Raw genomic sequence first — 24,232 nt, forward strand, 5'->3', positions numbered from 1 at the left:
GTTCTTTCGGTAAAGTCACGTACATTATTGTTTCATATTTTTATTATTTTGTTTCCCTTCTACATGACTTTACCGAACAATAATGTTTTATATTTGTATTATTTAATTGTTTCCCTTCTACGTGACTTTACCCAAAAAACATTTGTTTATATAATATTGGTTGTAAAGGCTGCATGGGTCTGCAGAATATCCGTCTGGTTTTTTTACTTTTTCACGATCAGGTTGACGAGGCTCAACCACAACGCACGGGCTTGTAAATCCGCCACCCTTATAGCGAAAGGTGATGGGCACAAGGTAAACTGCCTCCCAGGTTGCCCACGCCCATGGGCTCGAATGGGGGGATAACAGAGTCAATCATTGCATCAAAGAGAGGTCCCAGGGGCAGCACGGCTGCCTGACTTGGGGCCTCGAGGGCAGGACCTGCACATGAAACAATATACTGGAGGCAGTTTCGTCAAAGGGACTCCCTGCTCCCCTGCCACCCTCCCCCCTCGGTGAAAAGCCGTTTGATGGTGGCCAGGAAATGTTTGATTCTGACCGCCATGATGCCCTTCCCACAATGTTTACGCGATCAATTCAAGAAGTAGATGAGCAGACCTGATGGGCAATGCTCCTGTTCTGAGGGGCCATCTTACTCTGGGTACTCCGCTGGTATATGCCTCTCTCAAAAGGTGGAAATGGAAAAAAGTTACGTCAAGAAATGACTGAAAACATGCATCTTTAGGAGACAACACTATCAATATAATAATTACACTTGCATTAATGTTTCGTTCGTAATATAAAGGAACGTTTCAGAGTGCAGTTAAGTTTTTGGCCTAGGGGGTCCCTTAATTGGAGCTTAGGGGACCCCTAAATCCAGCACAAAAGGTGACTCAGCACCAGCTTTCAAGGGGGCTTTTTGTCTGCCAGTAAGATGCAATGATTACTATGTCTAATATCAATTGAGTTATTTGTAATAATTATTTGAATTTGGCCCGTATAAATCTACTTTCATTAAGCACTGGTCAAATTAGTGATGATAATGATGAAAATGATAATGTGAATAAATACCTATCTCTTCACAGTAAGACAAGTTAAGATCTCCTTATACACCCCTTTACACATATTATACACTAGCTTTACTACCTGGCACTTGGATTCACCACGCCCGACCGCCTTTGTCTCCCCAGTGGCGATGTTCACACACCACACCAGTTACTCGTTTGAGGCTGAGTCGACCTAGGGGAGGCCCAGGACTGGTTCAAATAATCGTCACCGGTGGTAGCTGTGAGCGGGAATCGAACTCGAGTTGCCAGGTTCGTAGCGCAGCATGCTAACCACTACACTACCGCTCCCCACACACAAATGCGCGCGTGTCCATAGGTACACATACACGCGCTTGCAACAGACACACACAACTTTCAGGGTGCGTATAGCAGTAAACGACTGAAATAATAAAGCAATGCTGCGCGAAGAACGCCTTAGACCTGCAACACATTTGTATTTCACTTTTCCCGCAATCAGTAGGCACACTTCGTTACGCTTCCGCACACGGGTCACATGACAGATGTGACGTCACAGCTCACTTGCCATGCAAAATATATGCATAATTGCGCCCCCCCCCAAAAAAAATAATAATATACAAAAGTCTATTTTTATAATTTTTGCATGGTGTCCAGTCTGGAAAGTACCCACATGGCAAATGTTACGTTTGTTGCATGTTGGGAAGTACGCTAAACATTTTGAACAGACACACATAATCACACATTTCCCTTTTATATTTATAGATGAACAATTGTATATAAACTCGACAGTATACAATTTGCAGATCTTTTAGCATGACTATCTTTTCCATGTACCTGACAATATGCATTCTCAAATGCAGCTCATATTTGTATGTGTGTTGTGCAGTAGAACCACGCAGAATACTATTAGGGCTGTTGCCGTTTATTAAACCACTGTTACACTTGACACTCTACGCTCACACCAGTGATAGGTGCTCTCTATCTCGGTGCTTTACCCCAGACACTGAATACAATTTGGGTCCTGCCCTCGGCTGTCCTTTGGGGCTCTCTCACTCGTCTGCCGGAGTGGGGGTTAAGCCAACATCGCTTCCACAATGAGGAGAGAGAAACCCTCTCCTAGCCGACCCTTACTGAATACTCGGGACCCTACCCTCGGCTATCCCCTTGGCTCTCCCACTCATCTGCCTGGAGCGGGGGTTCAGCCAACACCGCTCCGCGAAGAGAAGGGAGAGACTCCCTGCAGCCGATTCTTACCCTGGCTTCCCACAACGACTCCGCCTCCATCACGGGGTCCCCCTTAAGAACCCCTCGGGTGGCTCCTCCCCCCAGCTCGGACCCGCCTTTGTTCCCGAAGGTTCCTCTTACACCACCCGTGACATTATGTCATCCTTGACTGTCAACCCGCTCGGACCTCCTTCTGTTCACGCCCTCATGGTTACTCACAATACTCCTCTACACATTCAATATCCTCTTAAAAATGTGCGGTGTGCGTCCTGTGCGTGCTCGTGCAGAGTCTGAATGACAACAGAATTTTAAATCTGCAATACATAATATCGCTAATGCATCCATTGGTGGCAGATATGAGTAGGAAGATTCTGAAAGCCTCTCCCTTGGACTGTCACTTTCTTTTCATGGGACATTTCATTAGCAGAGCCATGAATACAACCAAATAAGTCTTTCATTATTTTTATCTTACAATCATGTGGCCAAAAATAAGGGTCCACACTTGTTTCGTTGTTGTATGAGTTTTTATCCATGATAACAGTAGCATTGCCCTTGTCGGCCGAGAGGATGACTATATCATCGTCCTCTCGGCCGATGTACCTGCGCTGGTTAGGCACTGCCTCACCAACACTTACTTTATCTGGAATGGTACCTTCTACAAACAAAATGAGGGTACCCCTATGGGTTCCCCCTTGTCATCAGTGATAGCCAATGTTTTCATGGAGAAGTGTGAATCAGACGGCATCCAGACATCCACCCTTTGTCCTTCCCTGTGGAAAAGATATGGATGATACTTTTGTCATTTGGCCACATGGCCTCCCAGCATTGAACCATTTCCTAGACCACGTAAATTCCAGACACCCATCCATCAAATTCACCATGGAAGTGGAGAAAGATGGCAAGCTGCCAGTCTTGGATATTCTGTTTGAGAGGAGGCCTGATGGCTCTTTGGTACATTCTGTTTACAGGAAGGTCACCCACACAGATTCCTACTTGAAACCTGATTCCCACCACCACCCGGCTCAAAAGAATTTGCTCATCAAAACATTATACCATAGGGCTCATTGCATCTCTGACCAACACCACCTGGCCAGTGAATTAAAACATGTACATCTGACCCTCAAGATGAACGGATACTCAGACCGTACTATCCGCCAAGCTGTGATAATAGGGTTTTTCCCCTTTTTCTGGCAACAAAACTGAAACCTTTTTACAAGGATTCATGTCTGCATTAACCACAATACCTGCAGTCAAAATGCAAAAAAAACATATTATGATAATATATGCATTGTCCTTTAAACTGATTGGTCCACACCAAGGGACGGCTTTCTTTTGAGCCTCGACCCAATTGGTGCTCGACCACATGATGCCAGAAGTCGTACAGCTCAAAGACAATGCACTATCAAAGTAATGAGGGCTCGGGGTGAGCATCTACATCATTAGACCTCCTTTGCCAGTTCCAAAATGTAATAATAGGGTTTTTCCCCTTTTTTGGCAACAAAACTGAAACCTTTTTACGAGGATTAATGTCTGCATTAACCACAATATCTGCAGTCAAAATGCAAACAAAAAACATACTATGATAATATATGCATTGTCCTTGAAACTGATTGGTCCACACCAAGGGACGGCTTTCTTTTGAGCCTCGACCCAATTGGTGCTCGACCACATGACGCCACAAGGCGTACAGCTCAAAGACAATGCACTCTCAAAGTAATGAGGGCTCGGGGTGAGCATCTACATCATTAGACCCCCTTTGCCAGTACCAAAATGTCAATCAGTTTCAAGGACAATGCATATATTATCATAGTATGTTTTTTGTTTGCATTTTTACTGCAGGTATTCTGGTTAATGCAAACATGAATCCTTGTAAAAAGGTTTCAGTTTTGTTGCCCGAAAAAAGGGTAAAACCCTATTATTACATTTTGGTACTGGCAAAGGAGGTCTAATGATATCCGCCAAGCTGTTTCTCCCACTATACAGAAACAACCAGCTGAAACTCCAATCAAAATCATCACGCTGCCATACATAGCAGGCGTTACCTAAAATATTTCCAAAATTCTAAACAAACACAAGATCCAGATCCGGTTCAATACAGTACACAAAATCCGTGATCTGATCCCATCCGTAAAGGATGCCATTCCTGACTTACAATACCCCGGTGTTTACAAATTAAGTTGTACCTGCGGTGACTGCTATATCGGGGAGACGAAACGATAAATTTCTGACCGAATTCGAGAGCACAAATCAGATTTGAAACACGGCAGAACGAATTGTTCTGCCGTGGCTGATCACTGTTACAACGCTGTGGGTTATCATGATATTGTGTTCTCCGATACCGAGGTACTCTGCAAGCCGTCTGGATACTACCAGAGATTTGTCCATGAAGCCATACAGATATACAAACATAGACATAACTTCAACTGAGAAGACGGATTCAAATTGAGCAATCATTGGAAAGATGTAATTAACCATGTTAAACCTAAACCGATTATCTTCCCCGCCCCGCGTCCCCCCCCCCCCATCCGTGGCTCTGATGTTCTTCTTTAGCTTTACCTTCCTGGCTCAACCCACACTCCCCCCCATACTGCGTCCATCCTCCCTGGCTCATCCCCCTCCTCTTACCCTACATAACAGTCTATGACCACAAATAGCTCTCTCTACAGTTATTTTGCTGTGCCCTTTTCTACACCTGATGAAGGAAGCTTGTGTTGCCTCCGAAATGTCGTCATTTAATTTAGTTTTCATTTATTTTCTTTAATTTTTTACCTACGTGACTTTATAGACTGAGTTTCGTATACAATGAGTATTGGATGATTAAAGTTGCTCAAGGCAATCCGTTTATGAAAAGCAGGAAAAAAAGTCTTCAAATAAATAAAGGTCAAAGTGATTTCCTGCTCTAATGAACATCGAGACATTGCTCATCTCCTAACTACAGCCCTAAGCCAGTGATGGAAATTCCACTTTTCTGTGACAGGGGAGAGTCTATCCAGGGGAGAGTATATCCATCGGATAACCACTGTTGACGTCTCTTTGAAATTATACTTTTTTTAATTGACCACAGAAGGACGATGGGCTGAGTTAACCCCCGACCAGGGTTTGAACTATTCTAATTGCGAGCTGCTTGCTCTGCTACCCAGCCACCAGCGTTAATACAAAATACATGTCCTAAAATATTGAAATTATTGGTTGAATGAAAGTTTGACATGCAGTGGCTATAAGTCATTATTGATTTAAATTTGGACATTTTGCAGTAAAGATTTAAATTACACTGACTCGAATGCACTGTAAGGGTTATTACAGATCATTAATTAAATAGTGGCCGTAATTTCGCAGCTTTCTTTATTCAGTTTTTCTTGCATGTTCCATGTTTGTTATTATTACTTTACTCAGAGAATCTGAAACGGTTAATATAGTCTCCATTCATACTCATGCCTTGATTTCTCCACTCCAATATTTGGGAAACATCTTTCTGATGTTACAGTGAATAACGTTGATGAAAGTGTGTATCCACATCTCTAGAATATTTATCTTGGTACTTTAAACATACATTCTTAGTGTAGTTATATTTTTGTAGTTTTTTTTACACATAATACGACTTGCTTTGTGTCTCCAGCACGAGAAAATTTGGTTGTTGGGACTGGCAGGGCTTGCAATGGAATGTGTTGTGTGATCATTTCAGGAGAGTGCTCAGCAACAAGCATTAAGATTATGCAATAGATGTGTATTTTCACTGGACGCCATTGCAATTCCTTCGCAATTGGTTATCTGCAAAATAATGTAACTGCTCCTAAATATAAGCGTTGGGTGCTTTATTGTTGTGGATTCCAGACACTCCTGTTTGCTAAATCATAACACCCCAGATGTGTCCTATGACCTGCTCCAATCAAGCTTTCGCCACCCTGCGTGGCCTTGGGGGGAGTATTGCAATGGCTTGACATAAACACCATGGTGATGTCAGCACCACTTAGTTGTGTATGGCAGTGGTGGAGCATGTCATTGCTAGGGGTTCATATTAAATTATCAAGGTAAATGATCAGAGGTAGTAAGCTGTAAGCGACGAGGCAGAAATTAAAAGGCGAGTCTCAACAGCTCGACAGACACAGACTCAAGAATCTTTATTCATCCTGGAGAAATATGATACATTTGGTGCTCCAGGATGACAACAGTGTCATGGAGCCCAATGCTGATGCCTTCGACCAGTGGTGCCTGAGACGGATAATCGTCATTCACTTCAGAGAGCACATGCTAAACAAAACTTTTTATTTTACTAGATAAGGCCCCACTGAGCTGAGTAGCTCTTTTTTTTAAATGACCTGGTCATAAATGATAGCTGAACGAAGTGGCTTATCACGTGGAAAAATGTAAAGCAGGCAAGTACTCTAAAGTCACATTTAGAATTGTGGAGGGAAATACCAGACGAACCGGAGCAAAATCCACCTGACCACGGGGGGAGAGATATGCAAACTCCAAATATTAAGCTGGCATCAGGGTCGGGTTCAAACCCACGACCTTCTGTACATCAGGCGAGGTAATTAAAATCTTATAGCTACCGCGGCCCTCATCATCACCAACGCTGAGGTCCATCTTTTCCCTGGATGCCCATCGGTGTCTGACACGCTCAGAGCGAGAAGACATCTCGCCACCGCTGAGTGCCCTGGTGGTGAGATGTTAATTACCTTGCTTTGTATAAAGGAGGTCATGAGTTTGATCCCGACCTTGACGCCTGTGTATTTGTAGTTTGCCTGTCCCTCTCCCCATGGTCGTGTGAATTTTTCTCCGTGCGTTTAGAGTATTTGGCTGCTACAAATGTCCACGTGATAAGCCACTTCGTTGAGCTATCATTTGTGGCCAGGTCGCTTCTGAAAAAGCACCAGGTCTGAATGCATTTCATAACAGACAGGGATGCTTGTCTGTCAAATGACCTTCATCGATTTAACCAAACAGCAATAGAATACAGGGCATCTCATCAGAAATGTGTAATTTCCATCCGGATATTGACCTTTTTGGATTATGGACAATAATTAATTTGGGTGAATTTCAGCGTTTACTGCACAGGCTCCAGAATCTGACGACTTGTTATGATTGTTTAAAATCCTTAACATTCATGAGCACATGGCAAAATGGAACACACTATGAAGCAAGCTAGCTTTAGGCTTTTGTGCACGAGTGCCTGAATTGTTACATTCATTTCTACTGATGTAAAATTGCTAATGTATAGTTGGGCCTTTAAGTCCAGATAGAGCTGCCACTGCCGTGGGGTAATAATTTGCACAGTGGACTAGGAATCCAGAAGTATCCGGTTCGATCTCGTGGCACAGCAGTTGAAAAAGTGGGCAAGTTTTGTAAGTCACCTTGTTTCTATCCACTAACAGTATCCCGTCATTTTGTAATGGACATCAAAGGGTGCACCACACTAATTATAAATCAACCGGAAGAAGCCCAAAGGAGAACTTGTCATCCCTGGAGACACGAGGCAAATCATGGGTCCGTGCTGGCAGCAAGCAACGGCCGAGAGCCCCGATTTGCCACTCTGTCAGCCACTCCGATGAGTAAAGGGCCACGGAATTGGCCAGGGATCGCAAAGGGAGGGAGCAGGAGTGTAATGATGGGAAAATGAAGATGGTTCGGGTTGAGGAGAGAGGTGAAGAGGAGATTGGTGTAAGAGGGCGGCGGGTCGAGGAGATCCTAGAAGGTTCGAGGGAGGGAGAGGAGACGTGAGGGCGCGTGATGTGAGCACGGCGCTCCTGCGGAAATAACGAGAGGAGAGACGTGCGGTGGAAAGGAGAGTGCAGTGTGGTGTTATAAACTGTTGGTCAATAAAGTATCTCTTTTACAAATGGGTACCCCACAGTCATTCAACAGGTCTTGTTTTTTGGTCAAGTCAATTTCACTTAGTTTACATATATGGCACGTTTCTTGCACAAATATGTCCCTCAAACCACCATCACATTAATACTCAACATATACCATTTAAAAAATCTAAACAATGATGACAATATTCTTGGTTCTTTCGGTAAAGTCACGTTGAAGGGAAACAATAAAATAATAAAATACATATAAAACAATCAAATTATCACGACTTTCGACTGCAACACAAGCAGTCATCATCAGGTGTGAAAACCAACGGCAAGAACATTTGAGAGAAGTGGCGGTTTGTATTTATTTATTTTTAAACTTTAGCACCACGGATAGCGATTTGACAGTTTGTTTAGATGGACGAGTCCATCTATGTTCGGAAAAGAGGAGGGGGGAGACAAAAAATGAATGTGTGCTGTCTGAAAGCCACCGTAAGCGTGAACAATCAATTAAGACCCGAAATGGTTTATCAAATCCTTCCAATGATTGCTAAGCCAGAATCCATCTTCTCGGTTGAAATTGTCTCTGTGTTTGTATATGTGGATAGCCTCATGAATGAATCTCTCATGGTAGCCAGATGGCTTGCAAAGAACCTCTGTCTTGGAGAAGTCAATGTCATGTGAGCCTACTGAATTATAACAGTGATCTGCCACGGCCGAGGTGTTGGTCCTACCGTGTTTTAGGTCTGCTTTGTGTTCACGAATGCGGTCCGAGACATGTCGTTTGGTTTTTCCAATGTAACTATTACCACAGAGGCAACTTAGTTTGTAGACGCCACGGTACTGTCTGTCCGGAATAACATATTTTACAGACGGAACCAGATCACGGATTTTTATGTAATGTGTTGAAACAGACCTGGATCTTGTGTTTATTCAAGATTTTGGAGATCTTTTTTTGTGATCCCCGCAATGTAGGGTAAAGTGATGGTTTTGAAAGGCTCCTCATGAGGGTCCTTCTTCATGGTTTGAGTAATAGCTTTGCGGATTGTATATTCGGAGTAACCATTAGCCTTAAGTGATTGGTGTACGTGCTTGAGTTCACTGGCTATGTGTTCCTGGTCGGATATGCATTGGGCTCTATGGTGCAGAGTCTTGATGAGATAATTCTTCTGTGATGGATGGTGGTGGGAATCCGGTTTCAGATAAGCATCCGTATGGGTAGCTTTCCTGTAGACAGAGTGGCTCATTGAACCATGAGGTCTCTTTTTTATTAGGACATCCAAAAAAGGTAGCTTGACATCTTTTTCGACTTCCATGGTAAATCTGATGGCTGGGTGTATGGAATTGATGTGGTCGAAGAATTGGTCTAGAGCAGGCCGGCCATGTGGCCAGATGACAAAAGTGTCATCCATGTACCTCTTCCATAAGGTTGGGTGTAGAGTGGCAGTCTGGATGGCGTCAGTCTCAAATTTCTCCATTAAAACGTTGGCTATATAAATAAATATATAAAAACCGCCACTTCTTTCAAATGTTCTTGCCGTTGGTTTTCACATCTGATGATGACTGCTTGTGTTGCAGTCGAAACGTCGTGAGAATTTTATTGTTTTATATATTTTTATTATTTTATTGTTTCCCTTCAACGTGACTTTACCGAAAGAACCAAGAATATGAATCACTGCAGTCACGATAGCTTTAAATCAAAATTTAATTATGACAATATTTGTATATACACATACCGTATCTACGGTTGTTTACAATATTTAAGAATAAAAGCAAGATGTGGGGTAAAGTTTGTGTACACCCACCTCTTCCACGATGTCTGGCCAGTGTGGGAGAGAAGGCCAAATACCCTATTGTAGGACTCCTTAGAGCTCCCTGTAGTTGAGGCTTTTCTGATGGCAGTGGCGTGAGAAAAGACATTACACGGATGCACACCGTTACTTTCACCATCTCGTGAAAGAGATGCGTACTTGACATTACGACAATTGAGTTTTCAGCCGTTGATTCCCCGGTAGAGCTGCAAGGGTCAGTGATATGCCGTTACATCGTTATGCACGTGCTGCAGTTTCATAAGAACTCTTGTTCGTAGCTGTTCAACAACACCAGAGCACAGTAGCCCATATGACTAACAATGTGGGCATTACAAAGGAGATGCATTGTGCTCATATCAGCACACCGAGTTGGCATGGCACAGCAGGCTAAGGGAATGCAGGGGGTGTTTTGGGCTATGATCAAACATGCTTTACAAACAATGCCCCTCGATCAATACCAAACACCTAGGAGTTTGACAGTAAGAGTTCTGGGGATGGACCTTTGCCAGGCATTTAAGTGCTGTGAAAGCTCTGGGAATATATGAAAGTTAGAATGCAAAAGAGCTTAGTGTACAATAAATAGCCTCGTATGTATATTAAGCGTTGTCTGTATTATGCACCAAAAGGCAATATAACTTTGTTAACGTAGAAAATTCTCACGACACAATACGTGTATTTTTGTATGCTGTTTGTGACTTTGCTAACTTGCTTGATTCTTAAACTAAGCTATTTTTATTTTACCAGGTAAGGCCCGCTTAGCTATATAGATCTTTTTCAGAAGCGACCTGGCCACAGATGGTAGATTAACAAAGTGACTTATCACGTGGAAATTTATAGCAGCCAAATACTCTAAACGCATGTTGATTCTAAATGTGGAGGGAGAAACTGGAGGATCCGGATGAAAATCCAACGACCATGGGGAGAGAGTCATGCAAACTCCAAATATACAGGCGTCAGGATCGGGATCGAACCCACAAACTACTGCATACCAGAGGAGGAAGTTAATATCTCGCCACTGTGACACATTTTATGCTCGCAAAGCGCTAAAGGTTGTCACTTAGATGACATTTAATTCTGAACTTAGATGGTTTTCAATATTGCTTTCCAACAGAGCCCAACTCTTTTTTTTATTAAATTTCTAGCATTGTTGAGTAGATAGCTGCTTTAATTAAAAATTTGTATTTGAATTAATGTAGCAGTTATTCTACAAGCAGTTAGATGAAACAATACATCTTATCTCAACATAATTTCTATTGTCAAGCAATTACGTGATTGTGATTGACTACAAACATTGTGTGAATGGAAATTAAAACTAGATTCAAAGCTTTCATGACTGCAGGAATTACTCTTTGGTTCTTTCGGTAGTCACGTAGAAAGAAAATAAATTAAATAATAATATAATATGACGTTTCGATTGCAACACAAGCAACCGTCATCAGGTAAGAATGAATGAGAAAACAAACATAGTAAATTTAGAAAAATAATGGAATACAACACAGAGAGTCGGCTAACACAACAGTCAACACCCTACCTGGTTGATTACGTTCTTCCCAATATTGCTAAATTTGAAAGAGAGACAAAACAGACACGGAGACACATAGACATACACACAAGCAGATAGAGACACACAGAGAGACAAACGGACTGTTTGTTTATGTTAATGGGAGATTAGCACTATGTTGATGGGAGAGATTAGGGAGGGAGATTAGGGGGATTAGCAAGTTGATGTCATGTCTATGTGTAACACAAGCTGCGGCGAGCGCCAACTGCGCTGTGAGGCAAGCGCGTCCAGGCAAGAGGACCACCACAACGGTGGTCGCGCCAGTGAGCAACAAAGCCCATCACACAGCCAGAACCATCGATACATCGAGGCTAAGGGAGCAGAGGTGGCCATGTTAGTGAGACCCCAGCCCGTTAATGCAGAGGCACCTAACAGGGCAATGAAACTCAGAGAGCCAGAGATAACAGCCAAACGGCAGGGAAGAATGGAAGCACCACATCAAGTTACGACTTTGTTTGGTTAATAACGTCCTTCCAGTGATTGCTTAGCTTATACCCATCTTCTTGGTTGAATTTGTCTCTGTGTTTATATATCTGGATGGCTTGATGGACAAATCTTTGATGGTAGCCAGATGGCTTGCAAAGAACCTCTGTCTTGGAGAAGTCAATGTCATGTGAGCCTACTGAATTATAACAGTGATCTGCCATGGCCGAGGTGTTGGTCCTACCGTGTTTTAGGTCTGCTTTGTGTTCACGAATGCGATCCAAGACATGTCGTTTGGTTTCTCCAATGTAACTACTACCACAGAGGCAACTTAGTTTGTAGACACCAGGGTATTGCATGTCAGGAATAACATCCTTCACAGATGGGATAAAATCACGGAATTTGTGTACTCTATTGAATCGGACCTGGATCTTGTGTTTGTTTAATATTTTGGAAATATTTTTGGTAACACCTGCTATGCATGGCAAGGTAATGGTTTTGATTTGGTCCTCAGATGGTTGTCTCCCCATGGATAGGGCTACAGCTTGGTGTACGAGCTCCAGTTCACTGGCTAGGTGGAAATGGTCGGAGATGCAGCGGGCCCTATGGTGTAGTGTTTTGATGAGGGAGTTCTTCTGGGCCGGATGGTGGTGGGAGTCAGGCTTTAGATTGGAATCCGTGTGGGTAGCTTTCCTGTAGATGGAATGTCCCAACTAGCCATCAGGCCTCTTCTCAATTAAAACATCCAGGAATGGTAGCTAGGCCATCATTTTCCACTTCCATGGTGAATTTTATGAATGGGTGTATGGAATTGATGTGGTTGAAAAACTGGTTCAGTGCTGGCTGGCCATGTGGCCAGATGACGAAAGTGTCATCTATGTATCTCTTCCACAGGGAAGGACGTAGGGTGGATGTCAGGATGGCATCTGTTTCAAAATTCTCCATGAAAACATTCGCTACCACTTGTGATAAGGGAGCACCTTCATTTTGTTTGTAGAATATACCATTACAGATGAAGTAAGTGTTGGTAAGGCAGTGCCTCACCAAAGTTGGTACATCAGGATTCAGTCCCTGTTGGACCAAGTCTTCAATGATTACTATGGTGTCAGGTACAGGTACCTTGGTGAACAGAGAGACTACATTGAAGCTAACAAGCAAATCATCTGGAGACATTGAAATGTCCTTGATTAGAGAAACCAAGTGAGCTGAATTAAGTACTTCTGAGGTGGTCTTGCCCATGAATGGAAGCAGGGTCTCAGACAGAAATTGGGCCAGTTTGTAGGTAGATGAGTTGATGGTAGAAACAATAGGACGGAGTGGAGTACCTTCTTTATGGATTTTTTTTGGAAGACCATAAAATCTGGGTGGTCTAGCAGCTGAAGGTTTTAGAGAGAACTGCTTGGTCGATTCGATTAGAGAAGTCGAATTAGTGATGATATTGTTGTTTTTTGTTGCCAGGCAGTTGGTAGGATTTTTGTTGATTTTAGTATAACTGCTATTGGAAATTGGGCTGTTACTCTGATGGATGACAATCCTGTTAACATCTAACTTTTTAACGTGTGGATCTGGCTTTTTTTTACAGGATGTTGAATTTAGCAATGAGGTTAACTTTACATTTGGTTGACATTGTCGCGTCAGAAGAAACAGTCATGTTATCTACAAGGTCCCAATCAGATGTGGACATTTTAGCTGTTAATGCTAAGTGTGATTGTAAGAGACATTTGTCTAAATTATCAAGTTCAAAACAGAGCAATCTTATCCTCCCTGAGATTAGTGATAGGCTAGCTTTGAAGAAGATCTGTTTAGTGTTAGGAGAAGTTACAGCAACAGATGTGAGTGTAAATGCGATCGGTATTACCTTGTTGTCACAGCATCTCTTGAGAAAGGTGATCGACTCGATCAGGTGAGCCTTCTTGTCTCGCAGTCTGTTAAAAGCAGATGTGTAGAAACCCTCCCCATCGAGGTGGTTCAATCTTGATTTGAAGCTTTCATGACTGCAGGAATCCATACTCCTTAGTTCTTTCGGTAAAGTCACGTAGGCACAAAAAAATGAAAATTAAACAAAAAATAATATATCACGACGTCTCGATTGCAACACAAACGGTCGTCCTCAGGCGGAATAAATAATCCAGCAGTGGAACTGCTGAACCAGCGAGAGAGCTGTTACAACTATAGGTTATTTACGTGCGATGGGCAAGCAAACGGAGTCTGAGCTGGAAAGGAATTCCATCCCCGGCGCAAACACGTCAGTAGTGTTAATGGGGGAGATTAGGGAGAGAGATGAGCATGAAATGAGCTTCCGTCGCCGCATAAGAGTATCGTCCCCGCATATGCGCACAACAGCAGTGTTAATGGTAGATTAGCACTGTGTTGATGGGAGAGATTAGGCAGGGAGACTATGTGTAACACAAGCTGCGGCGCTACCAACTGCGCTATGAGACAAGCGCGCCCACGCAAGAGTGCCACCGCAACGGTGGTCGTGCCAGTGAGTTCCTTTCCAGCTCAGACCCTGCTTGCCAATCACCACATAAATAACCTCTTGTTTTAACAGCTCTCTCCCTGGTTCAGCAGTTCCACTGCTGGATTATTTTTTCCACCTGAGGATGACCGCTTGTGTTGCGATCGAAATGTCGTGATATATTTTTATTTAATTAAATTTCTACCTACGTGACTTTACCGAAAGAACCAAAGAGTATGGATTCCTGCAGTCATGAAAGCTTCAAATCAAAATTATACAGTATATGTTGTCTACAAATTAATGGAAAAAAATCTCAATTGGGCTCTCATATACTGTTTTAATAAACGTGATTTAATATCTGCAAATCATCTCTTCACTATGCTGACGTAAATATATATTAAATATATTTAAAAGTTAAGTGACTATCAAGTATCCTGGCAATGGTGTCCAATTATGTAATACATGATTATTGACATGTTCTTTGGCTTCGTCGCTAAACTCAAGGATTTTGAAGATCATAGGAGTGTGCTAATGTTCCGTGAGGTAATACAAACTACTTTTTGCATCCAGTGGCAGAACACGGGTTGCTTGGGGGGAAAAAATATGTTCTCATTTTACAGGATAAATAGATAATCACCTCAGAACATATTCATCACATTACACAGTTAAACAATTTCATGCTTATAAAATATCATGCACAGATCTTTTCACTAAGCTAAGAGTTGTGAGTTCAAGGACAAAGATAAAACTCTTAAGTCAAGCTCATAACGAGACGAAAGGCAAGCACTCTTCTCCATGGTCACATTAGCTATGTATGTGTGGTTATTTATTTGGTTCATTGAAAGGTTAATTGAGTCACCAATGCAAGTATCAAAGTATTACTAGCTTGGGGCTGAGAAATTATATCTATGGGACCTTTTTGCCAGTATCAAAATGATGAAGAAATATTGCCAGAAAGGGTGAACCCTATTGTAATAAAACCCATACTACCCAGACTTCCATATGTTCCCACAGCTAAATAACAGCCACAATTTTTTATTATTTGCTCCTTGGTAGTGTTATTTCCTAATTGCTTATGCCTCAAAAGTACAGAAAATGGCTATTATTCCCCACAAACCTTGCTTTTGTGACCAGGACAGTGATATTTTGAAATGTACCTATTTTAAATGAAAAAACTGTCGAATTTGTGTCTTTTCGTTCACATAAAGTCAGAAAAAACAACATATGAATCAAAATTTAACATTTATTTATACGAAAGTAAAAAAAATACTACAAAAGACTTAGACACCAAGGCCGCAATACCACAGGCGGGACTGGCCACAAGCGGGGAGGAACAACGTCAAGTGGCAGCCACTGGTGGACCCCCGCCTGAATGTGCTGATGCCACCACTGCACATAAAATTGGGCCTTATGAAACAATTTACCAGAGCTGTAGATAAGGAGTCGGCAGCCTTCAACTACCTTCAAGACTTCTTCCCTAAGCTGTCTGAGGCAAAGGTCAAAGCCGGTGTCTTCGTCGGACCACAGATAAAGAAGATCCTGGAGTGCAATGCATTTCCCAAGAAGCTTACTAGTAAGGAGAAAGTGGCTTGGAGCAGCTTTGTCGCAGTGGTTCATGGCTCTCTGGGCAATCACAAGGTCGAAAACTACGTGGAGCTGGTTGAGAACCTGGTGAAGAACTATGGCACAAAGGGCTGTAGGATGTCCCTCAAAGTCCATATCCTTGATGCTCATCTTGATAAATTCAAGGAAAACATGGGAGCATACTCGGAGGAGCAAGGCGAGCGCTTCCACCAGGATATACTGGACTTTGACCGCTGCTACCAAGGAGAGTATAACGATAACATGATGGGAGACTACATTTGGGGGCTGATTCGTGAAAGTGACTTACAGGTTAATCGTAAATCTAGAAAAACTACTCACTTATTCTATGGTTCTTTCGGTAAAGTCACATAGATAGAAAAAAGTAATAATAAAATAATAATAATAAGTAAAAGAAAGTGACAAAAACAAATATCACGTGGTTTCGATCGCAACACAAGCCGTCGTCATCAGGAACAGGGAGGTTAGCCTCTGAGGGAAAGCTGTCGTAATTTTTTTTTACTTTAGTATAAATGCGATCGAAACATCGTAATATTTTTGTATTATTTTTTATTCACTTTATTTTTATTTTTATTGCTTTTTTTCTGTCTACGTGACTTTACTGAAAGAACCATAGAATAGAATATGGTTCTTTCAGTCACTAAAGTTTTAAGTCAAAACTACTCACTTCTAAATCTTTTGTAGTCATTTTTGTATTACTTTAGTATAAATACATGTTAGTTTTGAGTCATATGTTGTTGTTTTCTGACTTATTGTGAACGAAAAGACACACATTTGCCTGTTTTCTCATTGAAAATAGATACATTTCTAAATATCACTGTCCTGGTCACAAATGCAAAGTTTGTGGGGAATAATCGCCATTTTCTATACTTTTTAGGCATAAGCAATTAAGAAATAACACTTACTACCCAGGAACAAAAATTGTGTTACATAGTGTAATCACTTGCAGTGAAAGCAATTTTCGAGTGACAATGAAGTGATGTGTGTTGTGAACTAGTGATTTGAGATGCAAGGCAGAGAGTTCTTCCGGGCAACTGTATTGGAACATTGCATTTCTAGTGGAATCTGTCAAAAAAAATTGCACCATTTCACCAAATCCTATTTCAAGCCACGTATTTTTTTGATCACCTATTGTGAACAGGATGTGATTCACATCTTACCGCTAGGGCTTTTGGACAAGAGTCGCCAATCAGAACGTGTCAAAAAAGCTACGCTATATATCACCTGCATATGAACATATTGGCAGTAAACCGGTAGTGCGCGGTATATAAAAAAGGAAATTTTTCGCAATTATTATTTTTTCCCCGCGATTCGCAACCCCAGTCAGAAAATCTTGAGGGGTGGCGGTGGTGTGTCAAAATCAGTTCTCGTGATGTCAACGCAGTCGGAAGACGAATGTCAATTGAAATTTTGATTTCAGACTTTTACGAGGATCGGTGTGTGTTTCATGCTGCACCTTTGTACCGCCAATACTGTATGTCCATACGTTGTTAGCTGCATTGTTGCTGAATCGCATGTAACTATGTTGCCTTGTGGGCATGCCGACAATGACAGTCGGCCAAAGCTGCCTCCTCATCTGTTCAAAGTCTCACCGGGCTTCAGCTGACGTCACCTTTCACCCAAGAACAATGGAGGGGCGTAGGATATTCGTTGAGTTTATTTTGATTTGTTACACGGATGATCCCGTTTAGCCAGTTGCCAGGCTCATTTTACACGGGAGATTCGTGGTGCATGAGCACAGCAGCAGCAACAAAAGACAAAGGCTGGTGGCACACGTCATGAGTAACGCTAAAACTATAAGTTAAACTATGTTTTATTGGTGCAGACTTATGGCCCACTGAGCTATACAGCTCCTTTTCAGAAGCAACTTGTCAACATATAATAGCCCAACGAAATGGTTTTTAACGTGGACATTTATAGAAGCCAAATACTCCAAATGTATGTCGATTCGAAATTTGGAGGGAAAACGGTAGGACCCTGAAAAAAATTAATACGACCAGGGTCAGGATTGAACCTATGCGCTCCTGTATACCGGGCAAGGTCGTTAACATCTCGCCACCATGAGGGTGGCTGCACATAGACAGCCACCTTCATGGGTACTTATCCGAAACATATTTGCTTTGTTCCCTGGCTGCACCAGAGCCCTGTAGGCAGGACTGGATTAAGGAATGGGCTTTAGGAGCTGCAGCCCAGGGGCCTCGGCCAGCTCGAGGGCCTCCAGAGATTAAGTGAAAAGTTATTTTATTTGTGAATGCTGAATTTTATTTGTTGTTAGCCTTGTAAAAATAGATTTTATTTTATTTTTAACTTTGTTTTCCTTTTGAAATATTACTGGGGGCCTCACAATACCTGTTGCCCAGGGCCCTACAAAATCTTAATCCGGCCCTGCTTGTAGGATAAGGTTTCCCAAAATTCAAGCTCTCATGGCCTACTACGTGCACGGTTAACCGTTTACCAATTTTATTTGTTCAATTTAACGTGTGGTAGGCCTTTGCGACCAATATTTTCCATTAGAGAGGTTTTTTGGGTTATATCGCGTAAATATTAATTTGTTGTTAACCCGCCACCACTCAACACAGCCAATTAGTAAGGTTTGTCACGTAAACAATACATGCTAATTCGTTACTATTTCAGCACACCGGTTTGTTGGAGAGTAAACCCACAACATCTACAATAATAATTATCTGTTCAAATCGTATCTTCTCAAATGCAAATTCAAAAATTACACAATGGCACTTGACGTGGAGAGTGCTCATTAAAATTAAGATCACTGTCTGAATAATTCCACTTAAGATCTGTATCCTAACTCTTTTGGAACTTGGCACATGTTTACCACTCATCAGGCTCACACAGGATAAGAACACTTTTTTGTCACATTTGAATGGCTAAGACTTGTAAAGATGTAGGCTGATGTGATACAAGTACTGGCATTAGGGAAAGCCTGATATATGTGGGTTAATGTTCACATTGTTTTTGTTAATATCCCATGCTCCTGGAACATATGCCATAGAGCAGGTAACATACACTGATTCAAAACCTTCTTTGGACAGATTGGAGAAATGCAATTGGTAAGATAATTCAACAGAGGTGTAATGTTAAATTACCAATAATTTCCGATAAAATCTTCTTCATTAAATTACGTTGCACTTAAATAATTATACAAATTTGTAATTTTGCATTTTTTATTTATGTGAATTATGAAGTGTTAGATCATTGCATTCAGCTGGATATATGTATCAATACCCATGACACATTGCAAGTTGTATTGTATGAATACAAAAAAGTAAAGATCAGTCTTGTATTTATGAGGCATATTATTACAAAGGCTATACTGGTGCAATGTTGTGTGTTGTAGAAGACTTACCATGCATTCAATAAGCTTACTTATATTTCCCACACCCATATCTGCTGTGCTTCATGGAATACACCATTGTGCACCACAGTGAATTTACCAGTAAAGCCAATAAGTCTGCACCTCTACATTTCCAAGGTACCTTTCTCTACTTGCAGACACAATCCAGGACCAATTGCATGGTTTTTCAACCCAAAACAGTGAAACCGTAATGGGCAAATCATTGCTTCTCTGGGTCATTGGGTTAAAAGGCGTAGGGAAAACTTTTTGATTAATTTTAGTCCCAGGCAACAATAAACGTAACCGCGCCTCTCCACGCCAGGCCGAGTTTCAATTCGGTGCACTGTCGTTCCATATGCCCCTTTTCCCACATTATAGATTACGTGGCCACGTGAAAAAAAAATCGTGTGGGGCTCAGATCTGCTCCTGTGCCAATGTTGGGATTATGTTGCATTTGGCAGGTGCTTGTACTTCCATAGGTTGAGTACTGCTGACACATTGAAGGTTCTAGTTCACAACCTTCCCAAAAAATGCTTACACTCTTCAATAGTTTGAATCAATTAATCTAATTTGGCAATGGGTGCCCCTTTGGTCGATTCATCCTCAAGTCCGTACCCGTGCTTGCGCAGGCATAGTTGAGGGTTATAAACTCACGAAAGGTTCAACGTTTAATTGTATGGGCTATTGGTGCAAAGTCTGTTAGTAAGCACCTGTCTCCCCCATTCTAATTGTTGACACAGTGCCAAGTACTCATCATAGGCTTGGTCAATCTATTAAAACCATTTAAACTAAACTATTTTTTTTCCCCAGGTAAGGCCCACTGAGCTATTTAGCTCTTTTTTAGAAGCGACCTGGCCACAAATGATCGCCCAATGAAGTGGCGTATCATGTGGAAATGTATAAGAGCCAAATGCTCTTAACGCATGTTTCTAAATGTGGAGGGAAAACCGGAGGACCTGGAGAAAAATCCGAGCGGCCACGGGGACAACATGCAAACTCCAATATACAGGGGTCAGGGTCGAGATCAAACCCACGACCTCCTGTATACCAGGCGAGGTAGTTAACATCTCGCCACCACGGTGCATCTAAGGGAGGTGACAGACCACATTCAAATACCAATTGTTGCTGGTGTTTTGCATGATCATAAATTGAACTTGGGCTGCTTAAATCGCACTTAAACCACTACATCCACAGTTCCCTTTTGAAATATCCCATGCAATCATTGTATAATCATGAATATCCCACAAAATCACTTCAACGTTAATTCAGGAAAAGTATAAATGTTATGGATGCATATGTCGAACACCAATCAATATAGCATGGATTAATATATTGTTAATGTTTATGTTTCCAGTATGCATACTGGCATTTTCCCCCTTTTATGATATAATTCATCATGAGTTCAATACAACAGAAATAATTTTCATTATTTACTTTGGCGAATCTCACTGAAAATGCCTGTTTTAAACTCTTGAAGTCATACTAACTCTGGCCCCAACTGATATTGTGATGTTTATTGTGTGGAACTTTTCTAGCGATATCATTCAAAACGCATTTTTTCTATAATCGCCACCCATTTTCCCTAACCTTTCCTATAAACATCCTGTTCCATTTAATATTGATTTGTCTTCTTCATTCCTCAAAAACATATTTCAGTGAGGCATGGACATTTTATTTGGGTCTTGGTTCGAATCTGGGCAACTGTCCTCTTTAAGGTGTAACAGATAAGCGTTCATACATTTCTTGACTTTAGCGATGTTATTATAATTATTGGGGAAAAGGAGGCAATCGGAAAGGATTCCAATCTGGAGGACTGTGAGAAAATAAATAAAAAAGAGAAGTGCTGTGACCGCGGATGAGCACAGTATGGGATTTATCGTGCTTGCTTTGGCGAGTGCTCGTTTACAGTACTAAGCTCTAAGCTCTGTGACGCCGGGTCCACGCCTTGAGCAATCAGCTGCACCACTCAGTTGAATGAAATTCAATGTCTAAACATACATACATATGCGGGGGAAGAACAACAACCTAATCACATGGGTATGTCTTTGCAACCGGTCGTAAGCAAATTGCACAAGTGGTTGCTTACAGCAGAGACAGGCTTTACTTTTCATGCGGGGATCTGCTCAGCGATTTGTTGTGAAAATAAAAGTAGGATGCTCGGTGACACGGGTTTTCTTTGCCTGCACGTTTTTGAACGATGATTGGTCGTTTCAATCCTGCATACACCCTTTAAGTTTGAAACTATTACACAGTAAGGTGAATAAATTACAAACCATAATTATCTGGTATTTTTAACAATGAATCAGTGACCGGACTGAGCCTGCAAACGTTATACCCCTGTCAAACCTTGTTAAACCTGAGGTGCCACGGTGGCAAGATGTTAACTACCTTGCCTGGTATACAGGAGGTTGTGGGTTTGATCCTGAACCTGACGCCTGTATATTTGGAGTGTGCATGTTTTCCCCTGGTCGTGTGGATTTTTCTCAGGTTCCTCCAGTTTTTATTTCCACATTTATAAACATGCGTTTAGAGGATTTGGCTGCTATACATTTCCACATGATCAACCACTTCGATGGGCTATCATTTGTGGCCAGGTCGCTTCTGAAAAAGAGCTATATAGATCAGTGGGCCTCACTTGGTAAAAAAAAAATCATAGTTAACTTATTTTATTGCTCAGAAGTAGACAAAAACAGCTGCGCTGGCAATGAGGTTAAAATTCCGCTTGTGCGCGCGAGCAGGGAGGAGACTCGCGGTGCAAGCGCGTGTGCCAGTCTCGCTCGGACCTGCGCATGGGCGACTTCAGCATCGTGGGCAGCTTGCCGCAGGACTTCGACCTCACCAACTACGACTGCTACGGCAAGCCAGTGGAGGGGCTGGCCACGCGGCCCAACGGCAGCATGCGTGGCGCCAGTGGCGGCGGCAAGAACGCCAAAAAGCCCCCGCCACCCAAGGCGGTTATCCCGATGGAGGCCAAGCGCGTGGACCATTACGCCCGCGCTCTTTTCCCCTTCTGCTTTTTCTTCTTCAACATAATCTACTGGTCTGTGTACCTTTGATGGTGGGCCAGCTCGGGTTTTATTTTTTCGATGAGGTGGATGTGAAGGAAGGCAAAGGCAAATCCTTTCACCTAGCGTCCCACCGTTATTGCCATTCCCTTAAAAGTACTGTGACGGTAAATCCTGGGGCTGAGATGGAGTCGCAACATTTGGTGTGTGTGTGAAGCAGCTCTGTTAACCTTGCCTCCACCAATGAGACGATTGTACATAAACATTGGGGATCTTTAAAAAAAAGAAATGACCGTAGCAGCATTGACTCATTCTTAAATTACGCACGACTAATTCTGCAGGGTTTTTACGAATACAAAATGACAGAAAAATGCATTTTATACTCGCACACATCTGTATAACAGTATATTTATATAATACACACACACGCATATTGCATACAATGCATATGAGGTATATATACGTGTATACAACACAAAGTATATATTAACTTACATATATATGTGATTGTATGCAACACACTGAAGTATTTCTCCAAAAGTGAAAGGGTTGTGGCTTTGTTTCCCTTCAATGACATACCAGATTAGGCGTACACCTCCACACAAAGATGGACTAGACTCGCAGTCGAGGAGAAGAATTGAGTTACCAGCTATCGTCATAAAACATCAGGGCTAATTTAATGACACCAGACTACTCGTCAGCTTAACAAGAAGCTCCCATGGCAATTGCATAAAGAATTTGACAGAAAACAAAAAAACATAAAATAAGCAGAATCAAAATCTTTCTAATTGTTTCTTATGTATACCACAGCCTCTCCTTAATCGAATCAACCAGAGGTAACAAGCCCCATGGAGACTTATAGATGCACACTCGTTGTTTACATGGTAAAGCAAGCCATGTCACGTTTATAAAAAAATATTTATATATTATGACCAATATTCTTGGGTCTTTCAGTAAAGTCACGTAGATAGGTTCAAAGAAAATAACAAAAAAACAACAAAAAACGATGACGTTTCAATCGCAATACAAGCAATCGTCATCAGGAAAAAGAAAAATTAGCGGGAAAGGTGCTGAGGCAGGATGTTTTGAACCTATCTACGTAGCTTTACCGAAAGACCCAACAATATGAATTCCTGCAGTCACGAAAGCTTTAAGTCAAGATATTATGACCAAGTTGAGAAAAAAGCGGTTCGGTTTTTGGATATGACCTATTTTCAGTCAATCACATTTACATCACTTAAATCCGGGTTACAGCGATGTTGTGAGAGTAACCCAACATTTGAGGGATGCACCGTGACAAAGGGAAATTATTTTGTTTCAGTGTCTTAATCAGTGTTGATATAAAAGTCACCCGTTTACAGTGAGTTTTCGTTAAAAAGCACAAGAGCCCAGCTCGGTTGTCTAGTATACTCGCTACGTGACACTGCATGCCGACTTCCGATGATTGCAGTCACAGTGCATGCAGTGCGAATGCTACAAAATAACAACAAGGTCATTGTCTTCAACCGCAGACAAGAGCATCTCGCTATGCGGCCACACTGGCTGGTGACCCAACAAGTAAAATAGGAGTCACGTTCGTCAAGCGGAGATAGTTGACCCCCACCCCCTCAGTAACAGACCAGCTTCACTGATTTTGCTGGGAAATAATTGGCAAAGCATTGTAGCAAAGTTTTGCGGCCATGAGGTCGAATTCACGGATGGAATTGCGCCCGCGTGAAGCAAAACACCAATCAATCCATTGAGATGATGGTACGTAAGCTGTGCTCCACTATAAACCGAACCAATGATCAAACGGCAGGTATCTATATAAATGTAGAGATTATTCCCAGTGCCCTTTCTATTGTCGATATGCTTTGAGTTATGAGAAGTTTAAAAGGTAGGTGCATTAGATTTAGTTGTGATGTATCTCCTTTTTTACCAGCTGAGTTGAGGTTTCATCAGTTGGCGATGTCAGTTTTGTTCACCTCGAAGCTGCTGTATTAGTTTTTTCAGAC

At 41.9% G+C, this 24,232-nt stretch overlaps 1 protein-coding gene across 1 annotated transcript in view; it reads left to right on the forward strand.

Moving 5' to 3' along the window:
• GLRB (glycine receptor beta) overlaps nucleotides 1-22,430 on the forward strand; it is a 216,756-nt gene extending 194,326 nt beyond the window's left edge. The window contains exon 12 of the mRNA XM_032955146.2: nucleotides 21,972-22,430. Coding sequence (XP_032811037.2) covers nucleotides 21,972-22,289 — 318 coding nt within the window. The 3' untranslated portion in view covers nucleotides 22,290-22,430. The remainder of the gene's footprint in view (nucleotides 1-21,971) is intronic.
• The last annotated feature ends 1,802 nt before the right edge of the window (nucleotides 22,431-24,232 follow it).

The sequence above is a fragment of the Petromyzon marinus genome, chromosome 16, assembly GCF_048934315.1.
Source record: "Petromyzon marinus isolate PM22_M1 ecotype Great Lakes invasive population chromosome 16, UKy_Petmar_22M1.pri1.0, whole genome shotgun sequence".
NCBI classification, from domain to species: domain Eukaryota; kingdom Metazoa; phylum Chordata; class Hyperoartia; order Petromyzontiformes; family Petromyzontidae; genus Petromyzon; species Petromyzon marinus.